General features: G+C 57.1%; 1 protein-coding gene across 2 annotated transcripts in view; it reads right to left on the bottom strand.

Annotated features, from left to right (window-relative positions):
* Positions 1 to 24825, bottom strand: part of NRXN2 (neurexin 2) — a 98663-nt gene extending 73838 nt beyond the window's left edge. The window contains exons 1-4 of one of the 2 annotated variants that reach the window (XM_027580338.2): positions 24090 to 24825; positions 13320 to 13337; positions 8495 to 8524; positions 826 to 1127 (exon numbers count right to left, since the gene is read on the bottom strand). In XM_027580338.2, coding sequence (XP_027436139.1) covers positions 826 to 1127; positions 8495 to 8524; positions 13320 to 13337; positions 24090 to 24825 — 1086 coding nt within the window. Of the gene's footprint in view, positions 1 to 825; positions 1128 to 8494; positions 8525 to 13319; positions 13338 to 23413; positions 23431 to 24089 lie in introns of those variants that run through there. The other variant, XM_027580348.2, reaches the window with a different exon arrangement.
* Positions 24826 to 25654: the final 829 nt, after the last annotated feature.

Genomic DNA, 25654 nt, shown 5'->3' on the forward strand with positions numbered 1-25654 from the left:
GCACGGAGGCCACCACGAAGATGGTAGAGCTGATACCCTCTCCAGGTGGTCCATCTGGGAGCCAGAGCTGAGGAGCCACTGCAGAGAATCTCGTCCTTCCTGCAGGGGCTGGCCCAAGGGCCTCCTCTGGGCTCCTGCAAGGGGCCCGAGGGCCACGGAAAGATTGCCATGGGCTGCTGGGCCCTCTGGGAAGAGCAAGGAGAAGGAAGTGTGCCGCCCTGAGGAGAGGCGGGGCCGAGCACACCCTGCAGTCCTGCTCTCCCTCACACCTGCAGGACCTCGACCCTGCCCGGACCCCATCCCTGCTTCTGCTCTGGAAAGGCCCCACCTGAGGGCAGGCCGCACTCTGTCCCCACGTGTACATCTGCGCCCTTCCGCCCTAGAATCAGGGTACCCACAGCTACTATGCCAGGCCAGAGCCTTTCCACAGGCTCCCAGGGCCCACCCACCCAGGCTCTACTGCCCTCCTCCCGTCTCCCAAATTGCCCTCCTGCCAGGTCACCTGACTTCTTAGCCTGGGGCCCTTGAAAGCCTAGCAGCGGCCACCAGTGCGAGCCAGGCCCTTTCCCTTCCCTCAGGCCCCCGCCCCGGGCCGCTCTACAGTCTCCTCTCCACTGGGCTTCCTGTTGCTTGCAGCCTGCCCGCGGCCCCGCGCTCCTGGGCCCTCACACCCCAAGCCTGGAACTTCTCCAGAACCACACCTCATGGGCCAGGCCCTGAGTCCTCACACCCACAGCGCAGGCTGCCCCCTCGCAGCGCTCCCATCCGCCCCAGTACAGCTGCCCACCCCCACCCCACCCCCCACCTCTTTCTTGCTCCCCCTACCTGGCGCAGGTTTCGGGTGACCCGGACGTCGTGCCAGGCGTTGTCGTTGAACTTGCCGTTGACGGGTTCCACGAGGGCCTCGAAGGCTCCTGAGCCCAGGTTGATGACCAGCCAGACAGCCCCAGACTTGAGGGACAGGTTGACATAGTCGGCCGACTTGCCCGTGTGCAGCATCAGCCCATTGCGCTGCAGCGTGCGGAAAGCCAGCGTGATCTCGTCCGTGCTGCTCTGGATCGGGTTGTGCGACAGGTCGTAGCAGAAGAACTCGTTGCCTTTGAAGGTCGCCACAAACTCCTCCTTGCCTGGATGCCGCGGTGTGGGGAAACAGGAGAGGCTGAGTGGGGCTGGGCACGCCAGACTTCCCGCGGCCCCTCCAACGGCCCGGGGCGTGGGTCCTGGGCACCGGCGGGAGCCCCACAGCCCCCTCTGCAAGCTTCAGGCCTTCTTCCATTCCCCCGCCCGTCCACCCTCCTCTCTGGACCCGGACGTCTTGACTGTCAGAAGTCCACTCCGCCCGTGTCCATTTCCAAAGCAGGAGGCTGTTAAGTGGCTCTCACACTGACAACTGACAATTTAGCTGCCACGGGACCAGGAAAAGAGGACGTTTGCACTCTCTCCTCCCCGGCCAACCCTCCATCGGCCACTCCCCTGAACAAAGGGATGCGGAAGAGCCTCCACCTGCCTTCTCCCTGGAGTGCCTCCCCTAAGGCTGGGGGCACCGAGGGTCTCCTGAGCGCAGCCCGCCTTCCACCCCTGCCCCTTCTCTGGCGATGGTCATTCTCAGTGCCCGGGGCCGTTTCAGGCCTCTTGTGGGGGGATGGGAGCAGGCCTGTTAGGCGGCAGGGAGCAGTAGAGGAGGATGGGGAGCGGTGGGGTGGGGTAAGGCATCGGGAAGACACACGGGAGGACAATGCAGGTGACAGCGATATGCACTGGGGAGCTGTGGGCCACCGGGTGAGGCTTATACAGATGACCGCAGGCCAGCTACCATCCCCAGCCCCATCTTCTACTCCAACCTGAGAGGCGAGTGCAGACGGGCCCTAGGCGGAGAGCCTCTCAAGGGCCCCAGAGGGCAGGGGTAGGACCTCTGAGTGCCAGCAGACGGCTGTGGGTCTTGTGCGCACGTGCGTGCGTGTGTGTGTGTAAGCACCTGGCACAGGGCTCCCTCCAAGGGCACTTTTCAAGCAGAAGCAAAAAAAGACTGGGAGACCCTAGGGATTTGCAGCGTCTGTAAGTGGGTGACAAGTGACAGGACAACAGCTGTGCGGAGGCACGTTGGGGTCCCAGCCCCACACCTCCGCAAGCTAGAGCACACACAGGAGGAAGAGAACGGGACACAGAGTCAGGGCACAGCAGAGGACGTGGCGGTGACAGGGACTCACTTCAACCCAGCACACAGCGCTGCAATGGCTCATCCCGCCCACCTCACAGGGTGGATGAGGGCAGGGATGGCCGGCCTCAGGCCCTCATGGAGCGCAGGGGTTCTCAGTCTAGGCCACCAGGCCCAGGAAGGAGCAGGGCGCAATGCCGGGGCACACGCACAGCCCTCTGAAGACACCTGTGCCCCTGTGAGCCCAGCCACAGTAGCAAGCGCCATGTGTGGGAGCGGCCGCGACCCAGGTGCGCTTCCCGCAGAGGCCCCTCCCCGGCACACAACAGCCCTGCTTCTCTCCCTCCGGGCACGCTGCCCATAGACTCCATCCTCACTGCCTCCGGGTGCCAAGGCACCAGCTGCTGCCCCAGAGCCTGGCACCGCACCCACTGCAGCTGGCAAGGCCCGGTTTCCTGAGGCCACGGGGCCGTGAGGCTGGTGGGGGCGGGAGCAACAAGGGGACAGTCGGAACCCCACTCTGCCTACCCTCGGGCTCCAGCGAGAAGGGCCAGAAAACATAGGGGAGAGAGGCTGAGATGGGAAGGGGACGTGAGGAAGAAGGGCCACGCAGAGGGGGGCCACAGAGAGGGGGAAAGATGGCCATCAGAGGCAGAAGGGACATGGAGCCGGCTCAGAGCACGGATGGAGCAAGAGGTGACAGAGCGAAGCAGTCTGGTTAAAGGCAAGCAGCGAGCCGAGGGGGGACAGGAAAGGGGGGACGGAACGGGGCCAGCAAGGAAAGGGGGACAGGGGCCTCTAGGGAATGGAAGCCAAGGCTTTCTCGGGGCCTGGCCGTTTCCATAGCAACTAGGCCTGCTGCCCAAGTCCTGGCAGAGCCAAGGGGGCTCAAGGACCAGGGAAGGGGACGCGTTTGACCTTGGGTTTGCCACACGTACTAGTCCTTCCCAGAAGCCAGGCCTCCCCTCCCGTTCCCTCACCTTCACTGCAGTCAAAGGAACTATCATTAAAGGCACAGTCAAACAGAAAGAAAGAATAAAGCAATCACGTGAAGAAGCGATGGGGCCAGAACAAAAGAGACCAGAGAGGAGGGCCAGGGGCTGGACCACAGCTGCCAAGGTGAAATGAAGAAACACGGCCATTCCTCGATTCCTCTAGGCCCTGCCTCGGATCTCCTAGGAGAGGAGGCAAAGCCAGCCATGGAGTCGGAGGAGTCTACACGTTCTCCAATTGCACCAGCGACCCGGATAGGCCCAGAGATGGACAGGGGCTTGGAGCAGCGAGACAGGGTGGGAAAGAATTGGAAGAGAGGGACAGAATGGAGGTGAGCAAATGTGAACAAGACAACCCAAAGATGGTGGGAAGGACAGAGACAGACCCCGAATGGGGACGAGGGCAGCAGGACCTCAAGGGATTGATGGGGGCCTCTGTGGTCATAAGGATGCCCACCCAGGGTGTTCAGGGGGCCGCAAACCAGACCTGGGAGGAGCCAGACTCAAAGCACCAAGGGGCGCTGTCAGCCACCATTGCGCACAGACCCCCCGGGACTACAACTCCCCGCAGTGCTTGAGCAACAATCTCAGCTCCTGGTGCCCACCCCCCACCCCACCCCCGCACAGGAAAGGGGGTCAGGGCTGATTCTTGTTCACCTCCCACGGTCAGGGAGTGGGGAGCCCCACAAGTGTCCCCAGTCAAGCTGAATGTGGCTAGAGACCAGTTGTCACAGAGCCGTGAGGGACAGAGCAGTGGCCTCCTTTCTGGGCCCAGCTCAAAGCCCTCCTCTGGGAAGGTCTCCAGCCCTCCGTCGCCCCTCCCTACTCTCAAGCACTCCAGCTGTCTGTTCTGCTCATTTGGCACTTACTGCCTAGTAACATCTTGTACTGCTCCCTGGAGAGGAAGTGTGGTGTGAGAAAGAAGACCTGACCTTGACCAAGAGGCAAATCTCTAAGCCCCAGCTTTCTCCGCTGGACAAAGGGGCTGACCGTTGACCTACCTCACAGGTTGCTGTGCCATCTGGAAGTAGAACAGATGGGATGGAGCTTTGTAAACTGTAAACCATGCCACTAATAAATGACTCTCGCACTGGTGTGTAACTGTGTGTGTGTGTGTGTGTGTGTGTGTGTGTGTGTGTACGTGTGGCCTCTCTCTCTAAATGAATGAATAAGTTAACTCCTCTTGGACCAAGTCTGCACTTTTCATACACTTTGCACGGACCACGCTTTCTTGTAGTTATTTGTTAGAATGTCAGTGAGCCCCTTGAGAACAGAGACCATTCACCCATATAAAATAAAGTTGCCAAGGGCGCCTGGGTGGCTCAGTCATTAAGTGTCTGCCTTCGGCTCAGGTCATGATCCCAGGGTCCTAGGATCGAGTCCCACATCGGGCTCCCTGCTCCACGGGAAGCCTGCTTCTCCCTCTCCCACTCCCCCTGCTTGTGTTCCCTCTCTCGCTGTCTCTCTCTCTCTCTGTTGAAAAATAAATAAAATCTTTAATAAATAAATAAATAAATAAATAAATAAATAAAGTTTGCCGAGGGCGCCTGCGTGGCTCAGTCGTTGGGCATCTGCCTTCGGCTCGGGTCATGGTCCCAGGGTCCTGGGATCGAGCCCCGCGTCGGGCTCCCTGCTCGGCGGGAAGCCTCCTTCTCCCTCTCCCACTCCCCCTGCTTGTGTTCCCTCTCTCGCTGTGTCTCTCTCTGTCAAATAAATAAATAAAATCTTTAAAATAAAGTTGTCAAGCACATGCCCACATTGGTGCCAGGAGCTGTGTAAAGCACTGGGGGTGGACAAATGACAACACCCCACCCCTGCCCTCAGGGAGCTCGGTCTGGGGGGAGGAGGAGGCAAACAGGGGAGTGACAGTAACGATGCAGGATAACGGCGGTGAGGGATAAAATCGACGCGTAGACAAAGGCGACAGTGAGCAGCGTATGGGTTTGCTTGCAGAGTTCAGGGGAGACTTCCAGGGTAGAGGGCCTGGCCGCTTTCTCAAGAGTGGGCTGAGAGAGACACCGAATGGTTGGGAAGAAGGCAGGGATGGCGGAAGGCCAAGCCAACAGCCCAGCACGTACTAGGGAGCAAAGACGGGACTCGGGACGCAGTAGCCCCAGGGCTTGGCACCCACTGAGCTCCTTGAGGGTTGCCAAACTGCCCCCCTGAACTCCTTAGGAAAGAGATTCTCTTTTTGTTTTGTTTTTTGTTTTTTTATTTTTTTTTAAGATTTTATTTATTTATTCGACAGAGAGGGAGACATCAAAAGAGGGAACACAAGCAGGGGGAGTGGGAGAGGGAGAAGCAGGCTTCCCGCGGAGCAGGGAGCCCGATGTGGGGCTCGATCCCAGGACCCCGGGATCATGACCTGAGTCGAAGGCAGACGCTTAACCGACTGAGCCACCCAGGCGCCCCGGAAAGAGATTCTCTTAAGAGAAGCAGCCTGAGTGCAGAAAAAGTCGCTGAGAACCTACAGGGGCCTGAGACAGACCGAAAGCCAGCTGCGGGGGCTCAGGCAAGTGTCAGTTTCCCCATCTGTAAACCCAGGGCAACGAGGCCTTCCACAAAGGGTGGTGAAGGCTCATTTAGGGGAGGCATACCTATCATACAGGCCTCATCTCCTAACCAGAATCCCCCGGGGCTGCTGGTACCTGGCATAGCAGGCTTCCAGAATTTGATGGTTAAATGGGGAAGGTACCCTGCTTCCCAGATACTTTCTAAGGACAGGCCTGAACATCTGCCCCCAAAAGTCGTCTGTGTTCTAGAAAAAGGTCATTAGGACAACTGGGATTTGGGAAAGAAATGGAGGTTTGTGGCCCTTCACACCAGGGTAGGTCCCAGGGATGCAGGCCCGGCAGTCTCCATGGACCTCGGAGGGGGGACAAAGGGGCACACCTCTGTTGACTCAGCTGCCCCCCCCAAGGAAGTGCATTTAGCCTGCAAGGGGTGAGGGCTGGGCTCTCTGGGGACTGTGGGGTCACTGACCTTTCGTTGGCTGGTGCACATCGCCGGCTCCTCCTCTCCCGGCCCCCCCCCTCGGAGAACAGTAAGGACCCTACTGGAGAAGCAGAATTGGGGAGTCAGGCACAGGGGGCTACCCAGCCAGTCCCACCCCAGCCTTGAGGTGATGGAAGGCCCTCTCCAGGGTAGAAGTCCTGCTTGGAGGTACAGGTGGGGCACAGGGGTGCTCTTCTGGGGGCTCACTTGCTTCGGGGCCTCTGGGGAAGGAGCCAGATGACAAACCCAACAGGCCTACAGACCCCGTGAGACTCAAGCCACCAACTTCTGCCCTCAGCCCAGGGGTGGGGAGACTGCAGGGGGCTCCCTGCTGGTTCAGGAGCTCCTTCTTCCCAAGAACATGCAAATAGGCCAGCCCTGGGGACCTGCAGGCCCCTAAGCTTCTACTTCCAGATTCTCAGCTCACTCTCCTCCTCACTCTGCATCTTCTCGCACCTTCTCTGCAGGGCGGGAGTTCATGCTTTTCAACTTCTCCAAAAGCCTGACACAGGCACCCCTCCTCCCAGACCTTCCTGATTCACACACCAAAGGCCTCTTGTGTTCTTGGCCTGTCCTCAAGGCAAACCTGATTCTCCATCTACACCTGGTTCACTCAGTAGTGAGTGTTCTTACTGTCACCTCTGTTCCCTGCTTTGCCAGTTAGATCAGATCATGGGGCTTCCCAGGGCCAGGGCCATGGTTTGTGTCTGTTCTTTGCGCCTTCAGCAGGGCTATGCATACCAAGAGAGAGGTTCTGCCTGACTGGAGCTCGTCATGTATGTGGGGAAGGCCTTTCTCAGGGCTGACTTCCCACTTCCCACCTCCCCCCACCCCCCCCAACACACAGCTCATCAACCCTCCGGCCTCCTCTCCAAAGCCCCCACAGACACATGTTATCGCACTGGCTTCCAGGCTGGCTTGAGCTCTCCACACCCCCCACCCCCGACAGTGACTCGTGCACCCAGCGCCTGGCTCCCGGGCCCCCACACCTATTGCTAGACCCCACAGGATGGCTTGAGAATGGAGTTTAAACGTCCATGTCTGGGCCCTTATTCCACCTCAATCCCAAATCCCCACCAGTAAAGCTAGAATCACACCTGAGCTGTGGACCTTTCAGGGGAGGGGGAAGCGGGGCTCTGGATCCTTTGGGTCTTCATCTATGACAAAGGTGTGCCACCACCAACACCCCCAGAACCAGGCATTGAGAGGCAAGAAGGAGGTGAGTGAACCAACCCTGTCCTGCACCCCCTCAGAACGCCTCCTTTCCCCCCAGTTTCTGCCATGATTTCACATCCCTGGAAGAAGCCCAGGGCCCCACCTTCCCAGACCTAAATCCATCCCAAATTCCAGATCTGAGTCTCTCCCCACAGCCCAGTCTTCGTCCCCTAGGCCTCTCCTGCCTACAGGCTAAAGACCCCCCCCCCTCTACAGACAATGAGCCCTGACAGAGGACTGCCCTGGGCTTGGGGAGCAGTGCCTAAGGGTCCAGAATAGCTGAGCTCAAGAATCAGGGATGGGGAGGCCAGGGAGAGCTCAGCGCTGGGGTGGGATCACAGTCAGGATCCCTGGGCTGTCAGGTCTGCTCAACACCGGGCTTTTAAAGATGGTAGGGACTTGGTTGAAGGGAGGCTAAAAATAGAGAAGCAGCCCCAATGGTACCACCGACTAAAGGCCATATAATCACTAACGAGTCACCTCATCTCTCTGGACCTGAATGTCCTCATCTGTCAAACAGGGTCAAGAGATGTTGGTGAGGGCGGACGGTGGGACAGCTGTGCAAAGGGGGCATCCTGCACCCCAATCCCCTGCCTCTCCCTGCTTCGCTGCCGCTGTGGACAGAGGGGACACCCCGCAGCAGCAGGGGGAGGGTGGCGAGGCTGCCTAGAAGCCTCTTCCTCCAGCCCATGCTTTTCTCTTTGTACTTGGGTCCATAGAAAAGAAAGAATGATCAGAATGAGTGGAAGGAAATAAAACACCACCATGAGAAGGGGAAAAGAAGATACACTACCAGGAAAACGCAAAAGGGTGACTTGGAGACAGCGGCAGGAGTTGCAACATCTCTTGATGTCAGAAACCAAGGTGACATGAGCGCGGATGGAGCGCGGCAGGGAGGGCGGGGGAGGGGAGAGCACAGATGGGGGGGCCGGCCCCGCCCCCGCCCCAGCACCCCAGTCCCGGAACACGGAGAGACGACAGAGGCAGCGGGCAGGAAGGGCAGGAAGGGCAGGAAGGGCAGGAAGGCAGTGGGACAGGTGGAGGCAGGGAGAGGGGGCAGGGAGAGGAACAGAAAATCCAGTCGCAGGTTGGGGGCAATCCAATCCAATCCAGTCCAAACCAGAACTTCAAACCATACCTTCGCTGTTTAACGTCAGGTGAGCCGGACCTTGGAAAGGGGAAGGGGAGAAAGAAAGAAAGGGAAAAAAAAAAAAAGGAGAAAAGAGAAAGAAAAGGGGAAAGAAACAAAGAAAACACGAGTCATCAAAATCAGCCAGAGAGAGGGGAGAAAAAAGCTTTTGCTGCCACAATTTAAAAACCCTTTTTAACTTGTGACAGGCATCGAGGGGAAAGCCCCCAGCCCCGGAAGCTGAGGAGAGGGGCCCCGATGCCAGAAACAGGGAGGAGGGCACAAGGGGGGGACAGAGAGAGAGAGAGAGAGAGAGAGAGTAAGGGGGGGCCAGAGGGGGTGAGGGGTACAGGCAGAACCGAGGAAGGGCTGGGGCGGGGAGCCACTGCAAGGGGGGAGAGGAGATTTTGGTTTCTTTTTTTTCTTCTTGCCGGAAAAAAAAAAGGAAAAGGAGGAGAAGCATGAGGCTGGGAGGGCTGCTTTTTCCTTTTTCTTTTTTTCTTTTTTTTTTTTCTTCCGGGAGGCGGAGAGAAAAAAAAAACAGTCAACGAGAAAAAACGGTTCGGATGGAGGAGAAAAATAAAACACGACACAAAAATCAAAGCCACCTGGAGAGAGAGAGAGTGTCCTGTTAGCGCAGGATTAAGTGGCAGGGGGGACGTCCGACCCCACTCCCCACCCCTCGCCCTCACCCCTGTGAGGCTGGCAGAGAAGGTGGAGGGGGGTGTGCGGGGCCTGGGCCTAGAAGGAATCTCCCACCAAAGTGGGCTTTGGAAAGGCATCTGTCCAGCCCCAGTCCTTCCAGCTGCCCACCTCCCCAACAACCTCCATTCGGATTGCCGAGCTCCTGGACTCTATGAGGAAAGCGGGGCTCTCGGGAGGACAAAGTTAGAGCAGAAGCAGAAAGGAGGCCGGGAAATGCTGGAGCAGAGATCCCGAGCTTGGATCCTTCCACAGGGAGGACTAGGAGACTAGGGCCCACACTCTGGGAGAGCAAGAACCAAAGAGGACGGCCAAGGCCCGTGGGCAAGAGGTCTGGCTCTCTGAGAGGTCAGAGGTTCTCTACGGACCCCCTTTCTCTGGTCTGGCCCTCTCTGAGATGAGCCAAAAGCTGAATTTTGAAAATGGAGAACAGAAGTCCTATCTCCAAGACTCAGGGCATGATGGGCTGAGATTTTTTTTCCAGGGTTACCTCGGCCCCTTGAAAAAGCCTCGTCAGCCCTGAGCCGGGCCTTCCTAAACCTTAGGGGGAAAGACTCTGGCCCAATGGACCAGCACCCTAGTTCCCAGAGAACACCAGCCACAGAAAGCCTTCCCCCAGAGAGGCTGGCAGCACCAGGTCCCCAGCAAAGCTGAGGCCCCCAGGGCTCCCTGACATGACCAGCCAGGCCCTCCCTCTCCCCCCACCCTGCATCCCAGGTCTCTAGCCAAAAGGGTGGGCAAGGAACAGCCCCTGGAAACCATCCCAGTGCCGTGGCAATGAGAGGGTGGCCCTAGGGACAAAAGACCAGGCCAGAGTGGGATTATCAAGGTAAAGGACTCCAGGTGCCTCTGAGACAAAGCAGAGGCCAGGATGCCTGTGCTCCGGGAGGTCAGGAAGCGAGTGGCCAGGGGCCAAAGGCCTGGACCCTGTGCAAGATGTGGGGCAGCGGTTCACCTCGCCCCCTACTCCTCTCCTGGGGGAAAGGCATGCGTCTCCCGCCACCTCTGTGTCTCAGGCCAGTTGGGGGAGGGGACGGCAGCTGCATCAGGATCGAACAGCTCTTGGGAAGACAAAGGTTTTATCCACAAAACAGGGGAGGACCAAGCATTTGGACTGAATCTTACTCTTGGCTCTGAATGCCCCCCACAAACTTTCCCCCAAGGTCTACCAGCATCTTCTTCCAAACCCCCTAAATCCAGGAGGCAGACCTAGAGCCCTAAACCTTCACCTAACTCTTCCAGGCAGAAATAGCCTCGCCTGTAGTCTCCAGCCTTGGAAATCCAGGCCCAGGAGCTGGCGGCCCTAGGACTGGCGCTCTGTCCCCCACAGGCCTGTGCAGCTGCGTGGGGTAGGGACGGAGCCAAATCTCTCCCCTCGCAGACCCTTCCACTGCCCAGCTCCCAGGCAGCCTCATTAGCATGCGGCACTCTCCCTCTGTCACCACGGCAACCAGCTGCTCAGCGCCCTCAGGCGTGACAGCACCAGCCATCTTGGTGACAGGGAGGTCGGTTCCCTGCCCTGTCTACCCATGGCTCAGGCCAGCCTGGCCTGCGGTGTACCCCCTAAAGCCTACGCCCCCCCACGCCCCACCCCCATCCCCCGGGCCTGAAATCTCTGCTCCTTCCTTGTGCCCAACCAGCCTGGGGAAGCCCTCCGCACGTCCACCTGTGGCATCGGCCCCTCCTTCCCACCCCCTGGAGAAGAGGTTGGCAGTGACGGATGGCATTACCAAGGGTCCTTTCCTCGGGCACTTTATCTGGCTGCTTCTGGGTCTTCTCTCCCTGCTACAAGAGGCTAGGGAGAAAGGAGGAGGTGCAACCAGAATCCCCAAAAGGAGATGTTGTCAGGGGCTAGGGAGCAGGATGGCCGGGTTCCTGGGAGAAAGCTAGGCCTGAGGCACAGCGCTGAGGGTTGGGCAAAGAGGGTGAAGGCGGCACAGAGGACTCCAAGATCTCAACTGCAGAGTCCAGAGCGTCGTGCCACAGAGGAGGCCCCAGTCCCACCCGCCCCGAAACCACCCCCAGTCTCAGTCCCTGCCCTTCTACCAGAAGCCCAAAAGGACCAGCACCGAAAGAAGGAAGTTGGTGACAGGAGACAAGATTGACAGGCACACGAGCAGACACGTCACAGAGAGACGCACAGATGTGTCACACCCCTGGGTGTGTTACACACACGCGCCGACATACAGGCACAGGCACTGCCCCTCCAAACCAGCAGGCTACCGCGCCACCCCCAAGAAATGGCTCAGCGGCGTCCAGAGGGGCTCATTCCCCACGTGTCCCCAAGCCCGGCTTCCCTTCCTGTCCCCGGCTACCCTGCTTGCTTGGGAAGGCACTGATGGACCCTCTCCCCTCCCCTCCTGGCTCAGCCACCTCTCCCCGACAGCCCTCCTGCTTTCTTCTGCGGCCTGGCTCTTTCCCCTCCCTGAGTTCTCTCCCTTCTGTCCTTCCCTCCACTTCTTCTTCCTGCCTCTACTTACCCCCCTCCTTCCTCCTGTCTCTCTGCCCCCTTCCGCCTCGCCACAAGCCTCTCTCCCTTCAGGCCCATTCCCCTCCCCTCTCCCTCCCTCCATCTCTCCCTTTGTTCCAGAGGAGACATGACATCAAGAGCAAGTAAAAGTCACATCAGCACTAAATCTTATCTCCAGCCCTCAGAAGGCTGCGTCCATGCAGACACACAGACCCTCTCACGCACACAGAGGTAAACACTGACATACAGAGATGCAGACACAGATGTAGGCGCTCCTACAGAGGCACACAGAGATGTGGGCCACGCCACGGAAGACATGAGGACAGACGTGCACACCCCTCCACACGCGCTCAGGCACAAGCCCACAAGCTTGGAGGTACGGACGTGCACAAAGGCACACGGACACAACCGAGCAGCAGAGCCTGAGGAACACGTGTGCACACAGATACACACTCTCTCTCTCTCTCTCACACACACACTGAAGCCACCCAAGGAGAAGAGACATCAGTAAGAGACAAGCCAAACCATGGACACCACAAGGAAAATCGGATTCCAGCCAAAAGCCCTCCCCTCCTTTCTCATCCAGGACTCCCCCACCCTGGGTGCTGTCCCCTGCCCCTCTCAGGCCCGGGCCTGGGGAGCACCCAGCCTAGGCTTGCTGCATCCCTCCCACTCCTACCCTCTTCTTGCTTCTCCAGGAAAAGAACACGGGACAGGTTCGGGGATGGTATCCTACCTCCCACCCACCTTGCTCCCTGCCTTCTGCCCGGTGGCCGCACGAGCTCCCCTGCAGCCCAGCCTCCATGCCTGGACCAGCCCACCGAGTCTTCCCAGCTTTCCCATCTCCCCCATCTCGTCCAGCCCCAGAGAAGGAAAAGGAGCAGGGCACACCAAAGCAAGAGGGGAAGGTTCGGAGAATGACAGGAGCCCAGAGAGAGCCTGGGGAAAGACAGAGACAGAAAAAGGTCCAGAGACAGAGCCCTGGAGAAAAAGAAAGGTAAAGACAGAAACCAGAGAGAGAGAGAAAAGGCAGACGAAACAGAAGACAGGGAAGGAATGGACAGAGGGACTCCAAAGAGAGGCAGGTTCCTGCCCTAGTGCTGGCCCTCGGCCAGGGCCCAAAGAAGAAGCAGACGGCCCCTACCTCCCAGCGCACGTGTCAGTCAGAGCAGAGAAGTTGCCACCCACCTACACCCAAGGACCCGGTGACACGGCCCCCCCACCCTCTGCCTGCATCCTTCAGACCCAGAGCAGATTCACCCAAGCAGCCCCCAGCCCCCGGCTGCATGGCCCTCTTAAGCTCCCTCCACTGGGCTGGGCCAAAGGGTGTCTCCTCACTCACTTCTGGGCACTTCAGATCCTCCAACCCCATCCCTTCGCCCTCACTCCGGTCTCCTCCCTAAAGAAGAAGACATGCTGGGCGGCAGACTGGCCCGTGGAAAGGCCTGCCCTCTGCCCGCCAGTTCTCTCCAGCAAACCAATAAGGAGGGAACAGGCGAGAGGTGAGGCCGAGAGAGCCAAGAGGACCCCCAGATATCCTTCCCCTAGGGGGCCCCCAGGCATGGGCAGGAGAGGGAGCCCTTAGGTGGCCAATGACACCCCCTCACACAGGACCCTGTGGTGATTGATCTACCACCCCAATGACAAAAAAGCATCACTCACCTTCCATGGGGTGCTCCTCTGCAGGCCAGCAAGGTTCAGGAAAGGGCAAGGCAGAGAGAGAGAAGAAAGGAGGGCTGGTTAGTGCACGTACCAAGGACAGGTTCCCAGGGGGGTGAGGAGTTCAAGGTCCCTGAGCCCACCCAGGCCGGGCGGCCACCTGAGTCAAGGCCACACACACAGGGTCACACAGTCCAGGAGCCCCCCCCTCCCCGTCTCATGTTACATTTCAGGAAACTGAGGCCCAGGGCAGGGAAGTGACCCTCAAGGTCACATGGAGAATGGGAGGCAAAGCCCGGAGTGGCAGGCAGGCAGGGTTGCCTCTCCCAGGCACGCTCCTCCCCTGCATTCCACGGTGCCTCGGAGACAGATGGGGACACGCTCACACAGGGCTTACCCGAGACACACTCACACTCGGTGACACACTGACACACATAGGCACTCAGCGATCCGGAGACACATGTCATCTCTCACGCAACCCACACTCGAAGCTTTTGCACACACAGACGCAACCACCGCCCCCTCCCGGCCCCAGGGGAGAAAAGCCGTCCAAATGCGGTCAGGTCAGAAAGCACAGTTCTGCCTCAAAGTGCCATGTGACTCGCATCCCATCCCAGTCACTTGACCTCTCTGAGCCACCAGTCCCTCCTCTGTAAAAATGAGACAGGCAGACTCGAATGTTTCCCAGGCCCCTCTGGCTCTGGTTCTGTGATTCTAGGACAAGCAGTTGGGGGAGGTGGAGCACCGCCCCCCCAGCTGCAGGTGGCCACACTGGGGCCACCCCTAAGTCCCGCCACAGCCTTTCGGTAGCCAGCCCTCCCCTAGGCGGGGCTCGGCCTGGGCCTCGGTCTTGACCTCAATGGGTCTTGACCCCAGTGGGTCAAGAGAGGATGGAGACAGTTCCTTCAAAGAAGCTACAACAACCCAAGCTCTGGTCTGCCCTGGCAGAGGACCGGGTCACCCCCTTCCCCGAACATTTCTCACACGCCCACCTACTGGGAGACTTTAGAGGAAGCAAACAAGGGGGGCAGAGAAACAGTGCAACCTACAAACGCACAGACCCAATGGGGAAACACGCACACGCATGCACACGCACATGGGCCTGCAGGCCCCAGGATACACACATACACACACAAACAGCCGTTCGGCACACACTCACGCCCGCATGCACGCACTGTCTCTACCTCCAGCATCATTTTGTGTTATTGACTCAGGGGCTCTTAGGGGGTTAGCTCTACTCCAGAAACACACACACTGTCATTTATCAGACCTTATCCCACCTCCTTAATACACACACACAGGCTGAATGCAGAATCAATACCCACACAGTGATCTAATACCTAATATTAGATGCATACACCACCACCACACCCCACTCTCCCTCGACTGGCTGAAGACTCCTGCCCTGTGATGAACATAGCCCCCTTTCTTTCTGTCTGTCGACCATCTATCTGCATTTCACGCAAGCCTTTACCTATCAGCTGCATCCCCCAAAGCTGTGTCTACAAGGATGTTCTTAAATAAACTGAATCGCATTGCATTTAGGGCAGGGGTTGCTATGCGGACTAGAAAGGGGCCCTCAGGAAAACCCCTGGGCTCTCTCGAGGAGCCTCACGTCAGGACCTCTTTGGCCCCAGTGTGCAAAGGCGGTCTGCACAATCATCTCTCCAGCACCTGTACAAACAAACAGGCATGGTGATTTCTAAATAATCCAACATGGCTGGTATTTCAAAAAGTATGCCCACCTGCCACAAACGCGGGCCACACTATACTCAGGAAGGTGCAACAAGCAAGCTTGATTTGCTGGCTGCATGAGCCTTCCCTCTCCTGGCTTCCGAGACACAGCTCCTAGAGACTCATTGACCTCTCCTTCTCTGCTGCTCTTTGCTTTCTGCTGATTCACCTGTGTCCCAAACCTGCCATCACGGACCCCTCCAGGCTCGGTCCTATGCCCTCCACACTCCTTCCTTCTCCGTGCCCTCCTTTGACGATAGCTCACTTCCGTGGCTTAAGGACTGCCCGACCATGGGGCACCTGGGTGGCTCAGTCATTGAGCGTCTGCCTTGGGCTCAGGTCATGATCCCAGGGTCCTGGGATCGAGCCCCGCATCGGGCTCCCTGCTCAGCAAGAAGCCTGCTTCTCCCTCTCCCACTCCCCCTGCTTGTGTTCCCTCTCTCGCTGTGTCTCTCTGTGTCAAATAAATAAATAAAATCTTAAAAAAATAAAAAAGGACTCCCCGACCTGTGTTTGTAGACTGAACCTCTTCCCTTCCCCGGGTACCAGTTGTGTATCCCCATCTGGCTGCTCAGCAATTACTCGGACAGCTTCCCTGACATCCAAACTCCACCACTAAAGCCATGCTAATCTCAACCCCTGCAACCAAGGGCCCATTGCCCTGCATTGGGCAAGGGCACTGCTTTCAACCCACACTTCTTGAGCACCCACGAGGTACCCCCCACTCTGCCAGGCTCGAGATGCCTTTGGTTAGCCAAGTGGCCAGCACCCTACCGACCCTCAATAGGCGTCTCACGCATGACCCTCCCAGCAACATCATGAGCTTGGTGGTATTACCTACTTCCTGTGGGCAGGGAAGGAAACTTGCCCAGCAGCACAAAATCACCACTAGACTTTGACCACGCCCCCACCCTTCACCTCTGGTTTTTCTGCAAGAGCCTCCTCCTGGTTGTTCTCCCTGCCCATCCCCAACCAAGCTCTCTTGGCACAGGTGCCAGATATACGTGACAAAATACTACTGTGATCAACACACACGCACTCACACAAATTTGGCCATGCCTCCCTCCAACCTCCTTTCCTGCAACAATCCAGGCTCCAGCCACACCCAACTGCTGTCCATTTCCCTAATGACCCACATTTCTGCAAATACCGTTCCCTTGGCTTGAAACACCTTTCCCTATTTCCACTCCTCCCACCCTCAGCTCCCTAAGAAAGCCAGCTCTTGTTTTAAGATCAGGTCAGTATACCTCTGTTTGTGTTCCCAACTGGCCTCCCAGGCAGGGCTAGCCGCCCCTCCTCTGTGCCCGCTCTCAATATGCACATTGTATCATCATTTCGCTTTATTGTATCTCCAACGCGAATTGCATTTCCATGTCTGCTTCCTGGCTGGACTGTGTGATATCCAAGAGCAAGGACAATGTCTCATTCATCTCTACCTCCAGCTGCCTGCACAGTTCCTGGCTCAGAAAAAGGCATGCCTATGTTTGTTGAATGAATAATCAAAAACACTTCTCACATACTGAGTACTTCGAGGGTGCCTGGCTCTTTCCATGCATTGTTTCCATCCCTTGCAACTACTACCTTGTCAATGGATGCTGCCATCACTCTCTTGTAGAGATGGGGAAACTAAGCCTCATAAAGTGGGAGAAACTTGTCCTGTGTCACACTGCCGGTGAGGGACAGAGTCAAAATCTGAACCCAAATCTGTCTGGCTTTAAAACGTCCCATGGCCTGCACTCTTGGCCAGAAGTCAAGAATTTTAGAAGCTGACCTGACTCTATAGTTCTGATCTTATCTCCCCCAAAGCACAACCATGTTGGTCTCCTCACCCGTCCCCCCACCCCAACACACACACACCCGACTCACATCTCCTAGACAGCGAGTTTAGGCTGTTTTCCTGGAGGGAAAGCCCCGCCTGTTCCTTCCACAAATCTCACTTAGCCCTCATTCAAGATCTAGCCAAGTCCCACGTCCTCCTTGCAGCCTTCTCTGACCACCAGGGTTAATGATCATAGTCGCCTTTATTGATCATTTAGAATAGTGCCTGGCCCATTGTAAAGGATTTCCACATAACTCATTGAGTCCTTGCAACAACATTTTAAACTCCATGTTGCAGAGTAGGACATTGAAGAACAAAATGATTAAGTAAATTGCCCAAGTTGACACACAGCAAGTCACAAACTCAGATTGGACCCCGGGCAGCCCTTGCTCTTAACCACGCTGCCGTTTGAGGCTTTCCTTGTGAGTATCTGTCTCATCTCTGGGTTCTCACACCAGCCACTCCCTGAACTGCTCTCTTGAGCCCAGAGCCACCTCTCTCGCAGCAGAATTTTTGTCAGGACCACAGGTATCGGATGTTACAGCTGACAGAGTGGTGCCACATACATGACCTCATTTACTCAACTTTCACACACAGAGGTCTTATCTGCCCCACCAGCGGGGCCCCACATCGGGCTCCCTGCTCCGCGGGAAGCCTGCTTCTCCCTCTCCCACTCCCCCTGCTTGTGTTCCCTCTCTCGCTGTGTCTCTCTCTGTCAAATAAATAAATAAAATCTTAAAAAAACAATAAAAACTGTTATCTCCTCATAGGAGAACCTCTCAGACCTTACCCAGAACCCACATACTGGTGGCGACCCACAACACAACATGCTTGGGAATGCTGATTTCCAAGTTCGCCAACAGAGAGGGGAGGCCGGGGGGAGAGATGTGGGCTGCCACCCGACAACTCGTCCTAAGGACAGAGGTGGGAAAACTCATGAAAAGCTAATAGAAGAACTCCAAATGCAGCAGTCAGGCATCATTTCAGGCAGGGACAAATCTCAGTGAAGGAACCACTGTGTGACAGCAGTCCAATACCTAAGGGGAATCACGACATCCTGAGTCATCCAGAAAAGGTTAAATCACTTTCAAAATATTATGCTTAGGGAGGCAGAGAGGTGTGCAACATATCTCAGAAAGATTTCCATCTGAAATGCTTTCAGTGTTGGTGAGTTGTGTATTTTAATGGGATAATGCTCCACTTTCCAGGGTGAGTTTCTCCCCAAGGGCTCTGGAAGACTGAGATTTTACTGATCAATTTCCACTGCCCTCTCCCGGTGCTGGGACAGCTGGCTGGCAGACAAAGGAACACCCTCATGGCACACTGGCTGAAGGGAGAAGTTGTGACCCAAAGAATTGGGGGTGGCTACTGGCTTCTGATGAAACGCTGTTCCTAAACACCCCAATAAACCACATGCAAGTAATGCACGGACACAGCTGACCGACTGCCTGAGCTTTGGGAGGCAGCATGGACAAAGGTGGGGGACAACCAGCCCCGGAGTCAGCTCGGGGTTCAGATCCCAGCTCTTCCACCTCAGGTGGTGGCATGAGAATGAAATGAGAGAAAACGTCCAAGGCACAGCAAACGCTCACTAGCTGGGAGGCCCCAGGCTCTCCGCCCTTGACTGTGTGATCTGGTCTCTTTTTGTTCTCACTGCTCCTTCGCTATGTCTGAGGCCACTCCTCTCCAACTGTGGGCTCCTCTGAAGTCTCTTCACCTTCTCCTTGGCCACTTCATCCAATTCCAGAGCTTCAAATATTCTCTCTCCACACACGCCCCCTGGAGCACCCAGGTCTCCATCCCCAGCCTCGCCTTCAATGCAAAGCTCTGGTCTTGCATTTCCAACAGCCCGGGCGCCTCTGTCTAAGAACACCAAGGGACACCACATTTCAACACATGCATGATCTGTGGCCCAACACTGCTCCCCTCCCACCGCCCTCCATTTCCCTTCACCCCTCTGCTGCCATGGCCCGCCACCACCGTCCTTCCACACCAACCTGAAACCTCATCACCTCTGCCTCCTCGCTGCCCACCTCCCCCCCACGCAACAGGCAGAGTCCTAGGGCTTCCATTCCAGCATCAGCTCCCGAGTAGCTGCTTCTCCTGCTGTGACAAAGGCCACCACCCTTCCTCGCCACTCCCAAAGACCAGCAAGATTCAGGGCCCCAAAATCTCTCTCGTGAACTATCTCCTAAGTGGTTTCTCCACTGCATAACTCTGCTGCCCATAATCCTTCTACACCAGACACCTGGCTTCTGATACATAGCTCTTATTATTCATATATCTGCTCAAAATTCCTCTGTGGCTACATTTGCCAATACTCAGGACACAGCATCCAATAAATGTTGGTTGAATGATTTAAGTCAAAACTCCAAGAGCTGGCTTCAACCTACTTCTCCTGCATTAGATTCCACTAGTTTCCTTATATTCTTGGCGTCCCCTATGGACGGGACATACATGTCCCTCCCTCCCATGCCTTTGCTCTTACCAGTGCCTGTGCAGCGGCCTCCTCAGACCATGCTTATTCATCCATGGGCAAGGTCAATCTTCAATAGCATGCCTTTTATTATCAATCCCCCCTCAACTTGTAAAACTATCCCTTCCTCAAAACACCAATAGCACTCTGCTGGTAATAGTAACTACCATCTACTCACCACTTATTATGTACCAGACATTCATTTAATTCCCACAACAGACCTGTGAGACAGGCATGCTTATCCCCATTTACAGGTAAGGAAAAATTCGTCTGAAGCTTTAGGCACCCACCTGATGGCACGGGCCTAGTGAGTGCAGAAGTCAGATTGAAACACAGACCTGAGACTCTGGAGTCTGGGGTCTGATCACTAAGCTGCACTGCCTTGCTACATCTCTGGGTATATACCACACCATTTTTTAAAAGATTTTATTTATTTATTTGTCCGAGAGAGAGAGAGAGAGAGCACGCACAAGCTGGGGGAGCAGCAGAGGGAGAGGGAGAAGCAGGCTCCCCGCTGAGCAGGGAGCCCAATGTGGGGTTCAATCCCAGGACCCTGAGATCATGAACTGGTCTGAAGGCAGATGCTTAACCGACTGAGCCACCCAGGTGTCCCTGTACCATACTATTTTGTGTCTTGTTCTTTTGCTGGTGTTTATTGAGCATTGTCTATGTGCCAGACGCTATTCTAAGCATTTGACACAAATTAGCTGATTTAGCTCCCATAACAACTCCGTAAGGTAGGTACTATTATTGCCCCCATTTTCCAGAAAAGGAAACCAGGATGGAGAGAGCTGAAGTCCAAGGTCACTGCCCAGGCAGCCCGTCTGCAGAATCTGTGCTCTTTACCATGGACTGGACTGCTTTTTTATCTGCTTCCCCGATTAAACAGTCAATGCCCAGAGCAGCATCTTAATCATTTCTGACCCCTCTTCAGCCCTCAACACGAGGCCTCGCAAAAAGGAGGCCTTGAAAACTACTTACTGAATTCAATCACCAACGAACCTAAGAAGCATACGTATGAATAACATGCATCTAACTCCCTGCCTACTAGCTTCATACTCCTCTCCCAAGCTAGGTGTACCCCTACCACTCCATCCTATACATCTGTGCCCCCATTCCACTCAAGGTCTCCTACACACACTTGCACACCCTCTCCCCTGATCACTTTTCAGCCCTTTATCTTCACACGTGAGGGACAGGATGAGTTCCCATGCAAGTCACTGCACCATCCCCGTGGACTCCGTCCCCGCTTGGGCAGATAATCAGCACTGGGTACACCCACTCAGTTACTCATACTTAGCTCTCTCTTCAGTTACCTGTGGCCAGACTCTCCACACACCACCCCCCCCCCCCGCCGTCCCAGAGGAAAAAGAAGCATATTTCCTAACAGGGAGGTTCTCAGTCAATGGGTAGGCCCAGACCCAGGAAGGCCTGGGGGGGATTCCAAAGCACCCACAAATCCATATGCACACCAGATACTGAAGGCACATTGATATGTCTTGCCTATAAGGCTAAAAAACTTTTTTCTAATGTATATTTGACTAACCACAATGGCAAAGGTAACATCGAAGTCATCTAAAAGCTTTCCTGAATTCATAGTAGCTTTGTGTTGTCCCTTTTCACAACGGACAGATATAAAAATAACTCCTATTTGGAAAGGGTACTATGAATTACTGACTTTTTTAAATGCCCACAATCTCAAAAAAAGTTGAGCCTCACTCAAAGCAGATAATAATGAAATGACAGTAACTTCGGGGGGAAACCTGCGGACTCTGGCCCTCAGATCTGTCTCAGGGATGAGGAGCCAGGCCTATTCCCCTTAAAGTTTTCCTCCTCAACCCACACACCCAAGGGTGGGGCTGCATTCCTCTCCTCCTCGGCTGGAGAGAATGTATAAGAAGTGTAATGAGCATAGGATACTACCAAAGCTGCCCAGGAAATAGGAACAAATATAAGGAGAGGGAATGAGGTCATGGGGTGGGGAGAGGGAGACAAATGAGTAGGGCTGTCACTGTGCCTGTCACCTCCAGATACGATCAGTGTTTACAACCCCGTGCCCACCCACAGCACATATCTGAAAATATACACATATTTTCATATACACACACAGCCTTACCCAAGCCTGTATTCTCCCAAATACGTATTAACATCTCTTAATTCATTCTACAAATTTTTATCAAACACCCACTAAGTGCCTGGTACTATATTAGGTACAAGGAATACAGAGAGGAATATCTCTGCCCTTTTTTTTTTTTAAAGATTTTGTTTATTTATTTGACAGAGAGACACCACGAGAGAGGGAACACAAGCAGGGGGAGTGGGAGAGGGAGAAGCAAGCTTCCCGCCGAGCAGGAAGCCCGATGCGGGGCTCGATCCCAGGACCCTGGGATCATGACCTGAGCCGAAGGCAGACGCTTAACAACTGAGCCACCCAGGTGCCCCTATCTCTGCCCTTTTATCAGACAAAGCACCACCTCTCCCTCAACAGCTACCAACACAAACACACACATACACACAGAGGCAATCCTGCCCCAACAACTGTCTGACACCCACCTAATAGCCCCTTTCCCTCTTCTTCATGAATCACACACACACACACACACACACACACGCACGCACGCACGCACAATGGGTCAGATAAGGAACCGTCCCTCCTAGCTCCAACACAGCTAACACAAACTTTCACCTCACACATCCAACACACGCATATGATACACAAACTGTCCCTCCCACACACAGGTACTCCAACACATCTCAGACACACAACCACACAACCCGTATTCAGAAGCATACACCTTATGTGGCTCACTGGGAGCCTCTGGCCAATAAATCCTTTCAGGGAATGGACACAAGGGTCTGGTTGACCAATGTGCTGCTGGCTGCATTTTTCATACACTCAGGCCCAATTCTGCCAGTAAGCCCATGGACCAGCTACTATAACCTCCCCGAAGCTCAGATTCCCTTTCCATCAAGTTAGAAGGGTGGTTCATCCTATTTTCTTAGAAAGGCTTGGAGGGGAAAGGTCATAGAGATCAGAGAATCAAGTTCAAAGTCATGGGAAGAAAAATTCCTTATGGAGTTCCAGTGTCTTACTGAGGTCTCACATTAAGACACATGCACGCGGGTACCTACATATGAGCACACGCCCTTACACTTGTATACTATTCACTCCCTTAAGCACTGCACTCCCATCTGTAAACACGACTCTATTCAAGCAGACCATTCACACATAATGCACACAGTGCCAGACTCACAGCCTCTGCGTGCAGGCAAACACACACAGACACACACTTTCACAGTTTAGGGAGCACCTGAACTCCTTGGAGAAAAGGTGAGAAGGTGTCAGGTTAACTTAATACACCCAGTTCCTGAAGATATATCCCACAACCTTGTACAAATAACCCCACAAAAGCAATCCAAACACGTTCCTTAAGGATTCCTCTACCACAACTGCAGATACACAGTCAATATACCGTGCATCCCAAACCCAGGGCCACAACTGCAGACTCGGCTCCTCCCATGGCTGTCCACATGCTGACAGCCGGGAGGACACCCATCCCCAAAGCGGTCCTAGGGCCGCACTAGTCTGAGGGCACACACATGCACACGCACACACTCCCCAAGAGACTCTACCTCTCGGGGGAGGGGGCAGGCACACACACAGCAGCGGGGTGGCCCACAGCTTCTAGGGGTCTGGGGCAGAGGAAAGCATGCCTGCCGCCACAGACCAGGGTCGAAGGAGATGCCCACCCTCGCCCCCAAACTGACGGGGAACGTCTCCCCGCCCCCCGCCAGACCAAGGTACAACAGGCGCCTTCAAGCCCCTCCTTTCCCGTCCCCCTGAACCACAGCCCGCAGGGACCGGGGTCTGGCGCCACCCGCGCGACCTTTCCCCTCGTTTCACTCAGCTCCGCCTCTGGAAGCTGGGGAGCTGGTGGAAGCTCTCCCTCCCTGAAACCTCCCTTTCCAGGCACAACCTTGCCATCCCCACTCTCCTTCACCTGCCCTCGCTGCGTGCCCTTCTCCTCACGCCCAGGGCCCCTTCCTCCCGTCGTGCCCCGGTCTCACCAGCCATACTTCCCGCGCTTCCCTCTCACAAACTCTCAGATCGCCTCCCGCAGCTGGGAGCACCTGCTCCGCCCGCCTCCGCCCGCTGCGCGCCCGCCTCGCAGGCCCCGCCCACCCCGGCCCCACCCGCAGCCCCCGCCCCCCGGGCAGACCCCTCCCACTCCCGGCCCTGCACACCGCCCGGCCTTCCAGGCCGCACACACCGTCAGGACTCCTCCCAGGCCCCAGACTTGGCGCCCGCATAGTCCCCGCCCACATGAGCCGACCCCCGCACAGATCGAGTCCGCACACTCCCTCACACACCCCCTCACACGCCCGACCCACAGGCCCTCAAGCGCCGGGACCCTCGTCCTCCCGCCAGCCCCTCGCCGGACCAGACGATACAGTACTACCCTCAGGTGGCCCCGCACAGGCCAAGTCCACACAGGTCACTGGCTAGCCACGCGCCCCCTCTCCTCGGGACAGGCGTCCTCACCCGCCCCTCGCAAGGACACGCCTCACGACCCTCGCGTGCTGGTGCACGCTCTCACACGGCCTCGCGCCCGAGCCCGCGGGCCACCGGCTCCCCCTCAGGCCGCGACCCCGGGACCCGGCGCAGGCAGCCCCTCACTCCCAAGCCCAGGCGCCCAGCGGCGGCTCCCCACCCCCACCCACCCCCCCGCCACCCCGGGCTCACCTTCGCTGCAGAACTTGCCGCCGAAGCCCGTGTGGCTGCAGTCGCAGCCCACCTCGCCCGGGGCCAGCACGGTGCAGAGGCCGCCGTTGGCACAGGGGTTGCGCGCGGGCGCGCACAGTGGGTCGGCAGCGGCGCCGCGCAGGCCCTGGCTGCCCAGGAGCGCCGGGGGCCGCTCGCCCAGCTTCAGGTTGGCCAGAAGGCCGCGGAAGGGCGGCTCGTACTTGACGGTGCTGAGTGTGAGCGCCGAGAGTCGCACGTCGGGCGGGATGCCGCCCACGAACAGGTCGCTGGCCACTTGCATCTCACGCCGCTTCGAGCGCACCTCGGCCGCGCGGGCCTCGCCGTCCACCGCCAGCGCCGTGCGGCGCGCATCGCGGGTCAGCAGCACCATGTGCCAGCGGTCGTCGGCCACCGGCGTGTCCAGCTGCAGCGTGGCCGGCTCGGCGCACGAGAGCGTGAAGCGCAGCCGCAGGCGCCCGTCCACCAGCAGCAGCTCCAGGAAGTCGCAGTCGCCACCGTCGTCCAGGTAGAGCAGCAGCGCGCGCGTGGCGTTGGTGCGCAGGCTGAAGCTGAGCTCGCCGCTGCTCGCCGCGCCCGCCCAGCGCGCGTAGCGAGCCCACTGCCCGGGGCCGCCGCCGAACTCCAGGCTGCCCGCGCCCGCCGCCAGCGCCAGCAGCAGCAGCAGCAGCAACCGCGGCGACGGCGACGGCGGCCGCCACGGGCTCCCGGCCGCCATGCCTCCGGCGGCCCCGGCCCCGCCCGGCCCCCGGCCCCGCTCAGGCTTCAGAGCCGCGGGCGCATGGGGCGGGGAGGGGGCCGGGCGCCCCCCGCGCCGAGCGGGGCTCCCTCGCCGGCTCACAGTGCCATGGGCCCGGCCGTGGGGCGAGGCGCAGAGGCCCAGGTACCGGCTTCCCCGGGCGGCGGCGGCGGAGGCGCCCCTCCCCCGCTGCGGGCTCCGACGAAAGATGGGGGAGGGATGCCTGCGGGGAAACAGAGAGGAAAGGGTTAATGAGGGATTCGGAGGAGGGGAGAGGGTTAAGGAGGGGATCATCGGTGCTGACTCCCCCGTCACACCAGGAGGCACCCAGTTGTTCCCCTTTAGGACTTGAGGAGCCGGCCCTGACCCGGAGAGGGTCCCAGAGCAAGAGACACCACCACGGATGGTAGGACTGGGGGCCCAGCACTTGCAGAGAGATAGCACTCATTAGGGTAGTTATTAATTTGAGATGTGGGCGGGTGGGAGTAGCATCTTAAAGTTCGGTAGGAGCCCAACCCGGGCGCCCTCACCCTCGTGCCTCCCCCCGCCCCCGTCAGGACCAGGGCCAGCTCCTGTGGGTGAGGCCTGGAGACTCTCCACCAGCTGGTGACCCAGCCCCTTCCTCTCTGAGCCACGCAACCTCTGTGTGATGCTCCCACCACCAGCCAGCTAGTCGCCGCTCTCTCATCAGCTCCTGATGCTGGATAATGAAGTTGCTAAATAATTCATTGGGATTAATTAAATGCCAATTCGTCAATGGGATCACTGGGTAACCTGGCTGAGAAGGGGGCAAGGGAGAGAAGCCAGC

The sequence above is a fragment of the Zalophus californianus genome, chromosome 11 (genome assembly GCF_009762305.2).
Source record: "Zalophus californianus isolate mZalCal1 chromosome 11, mZalCal1.pri.v2, whole genome shotgun sequence".
In the NCBI taxonomy this organism is placed as follows: domain Eukaryota; kingdom Metazoa; phylum Chordata; class Mammalia; order Carnivora; family Otariidae; genus Zalophus; species Zalophus californianus.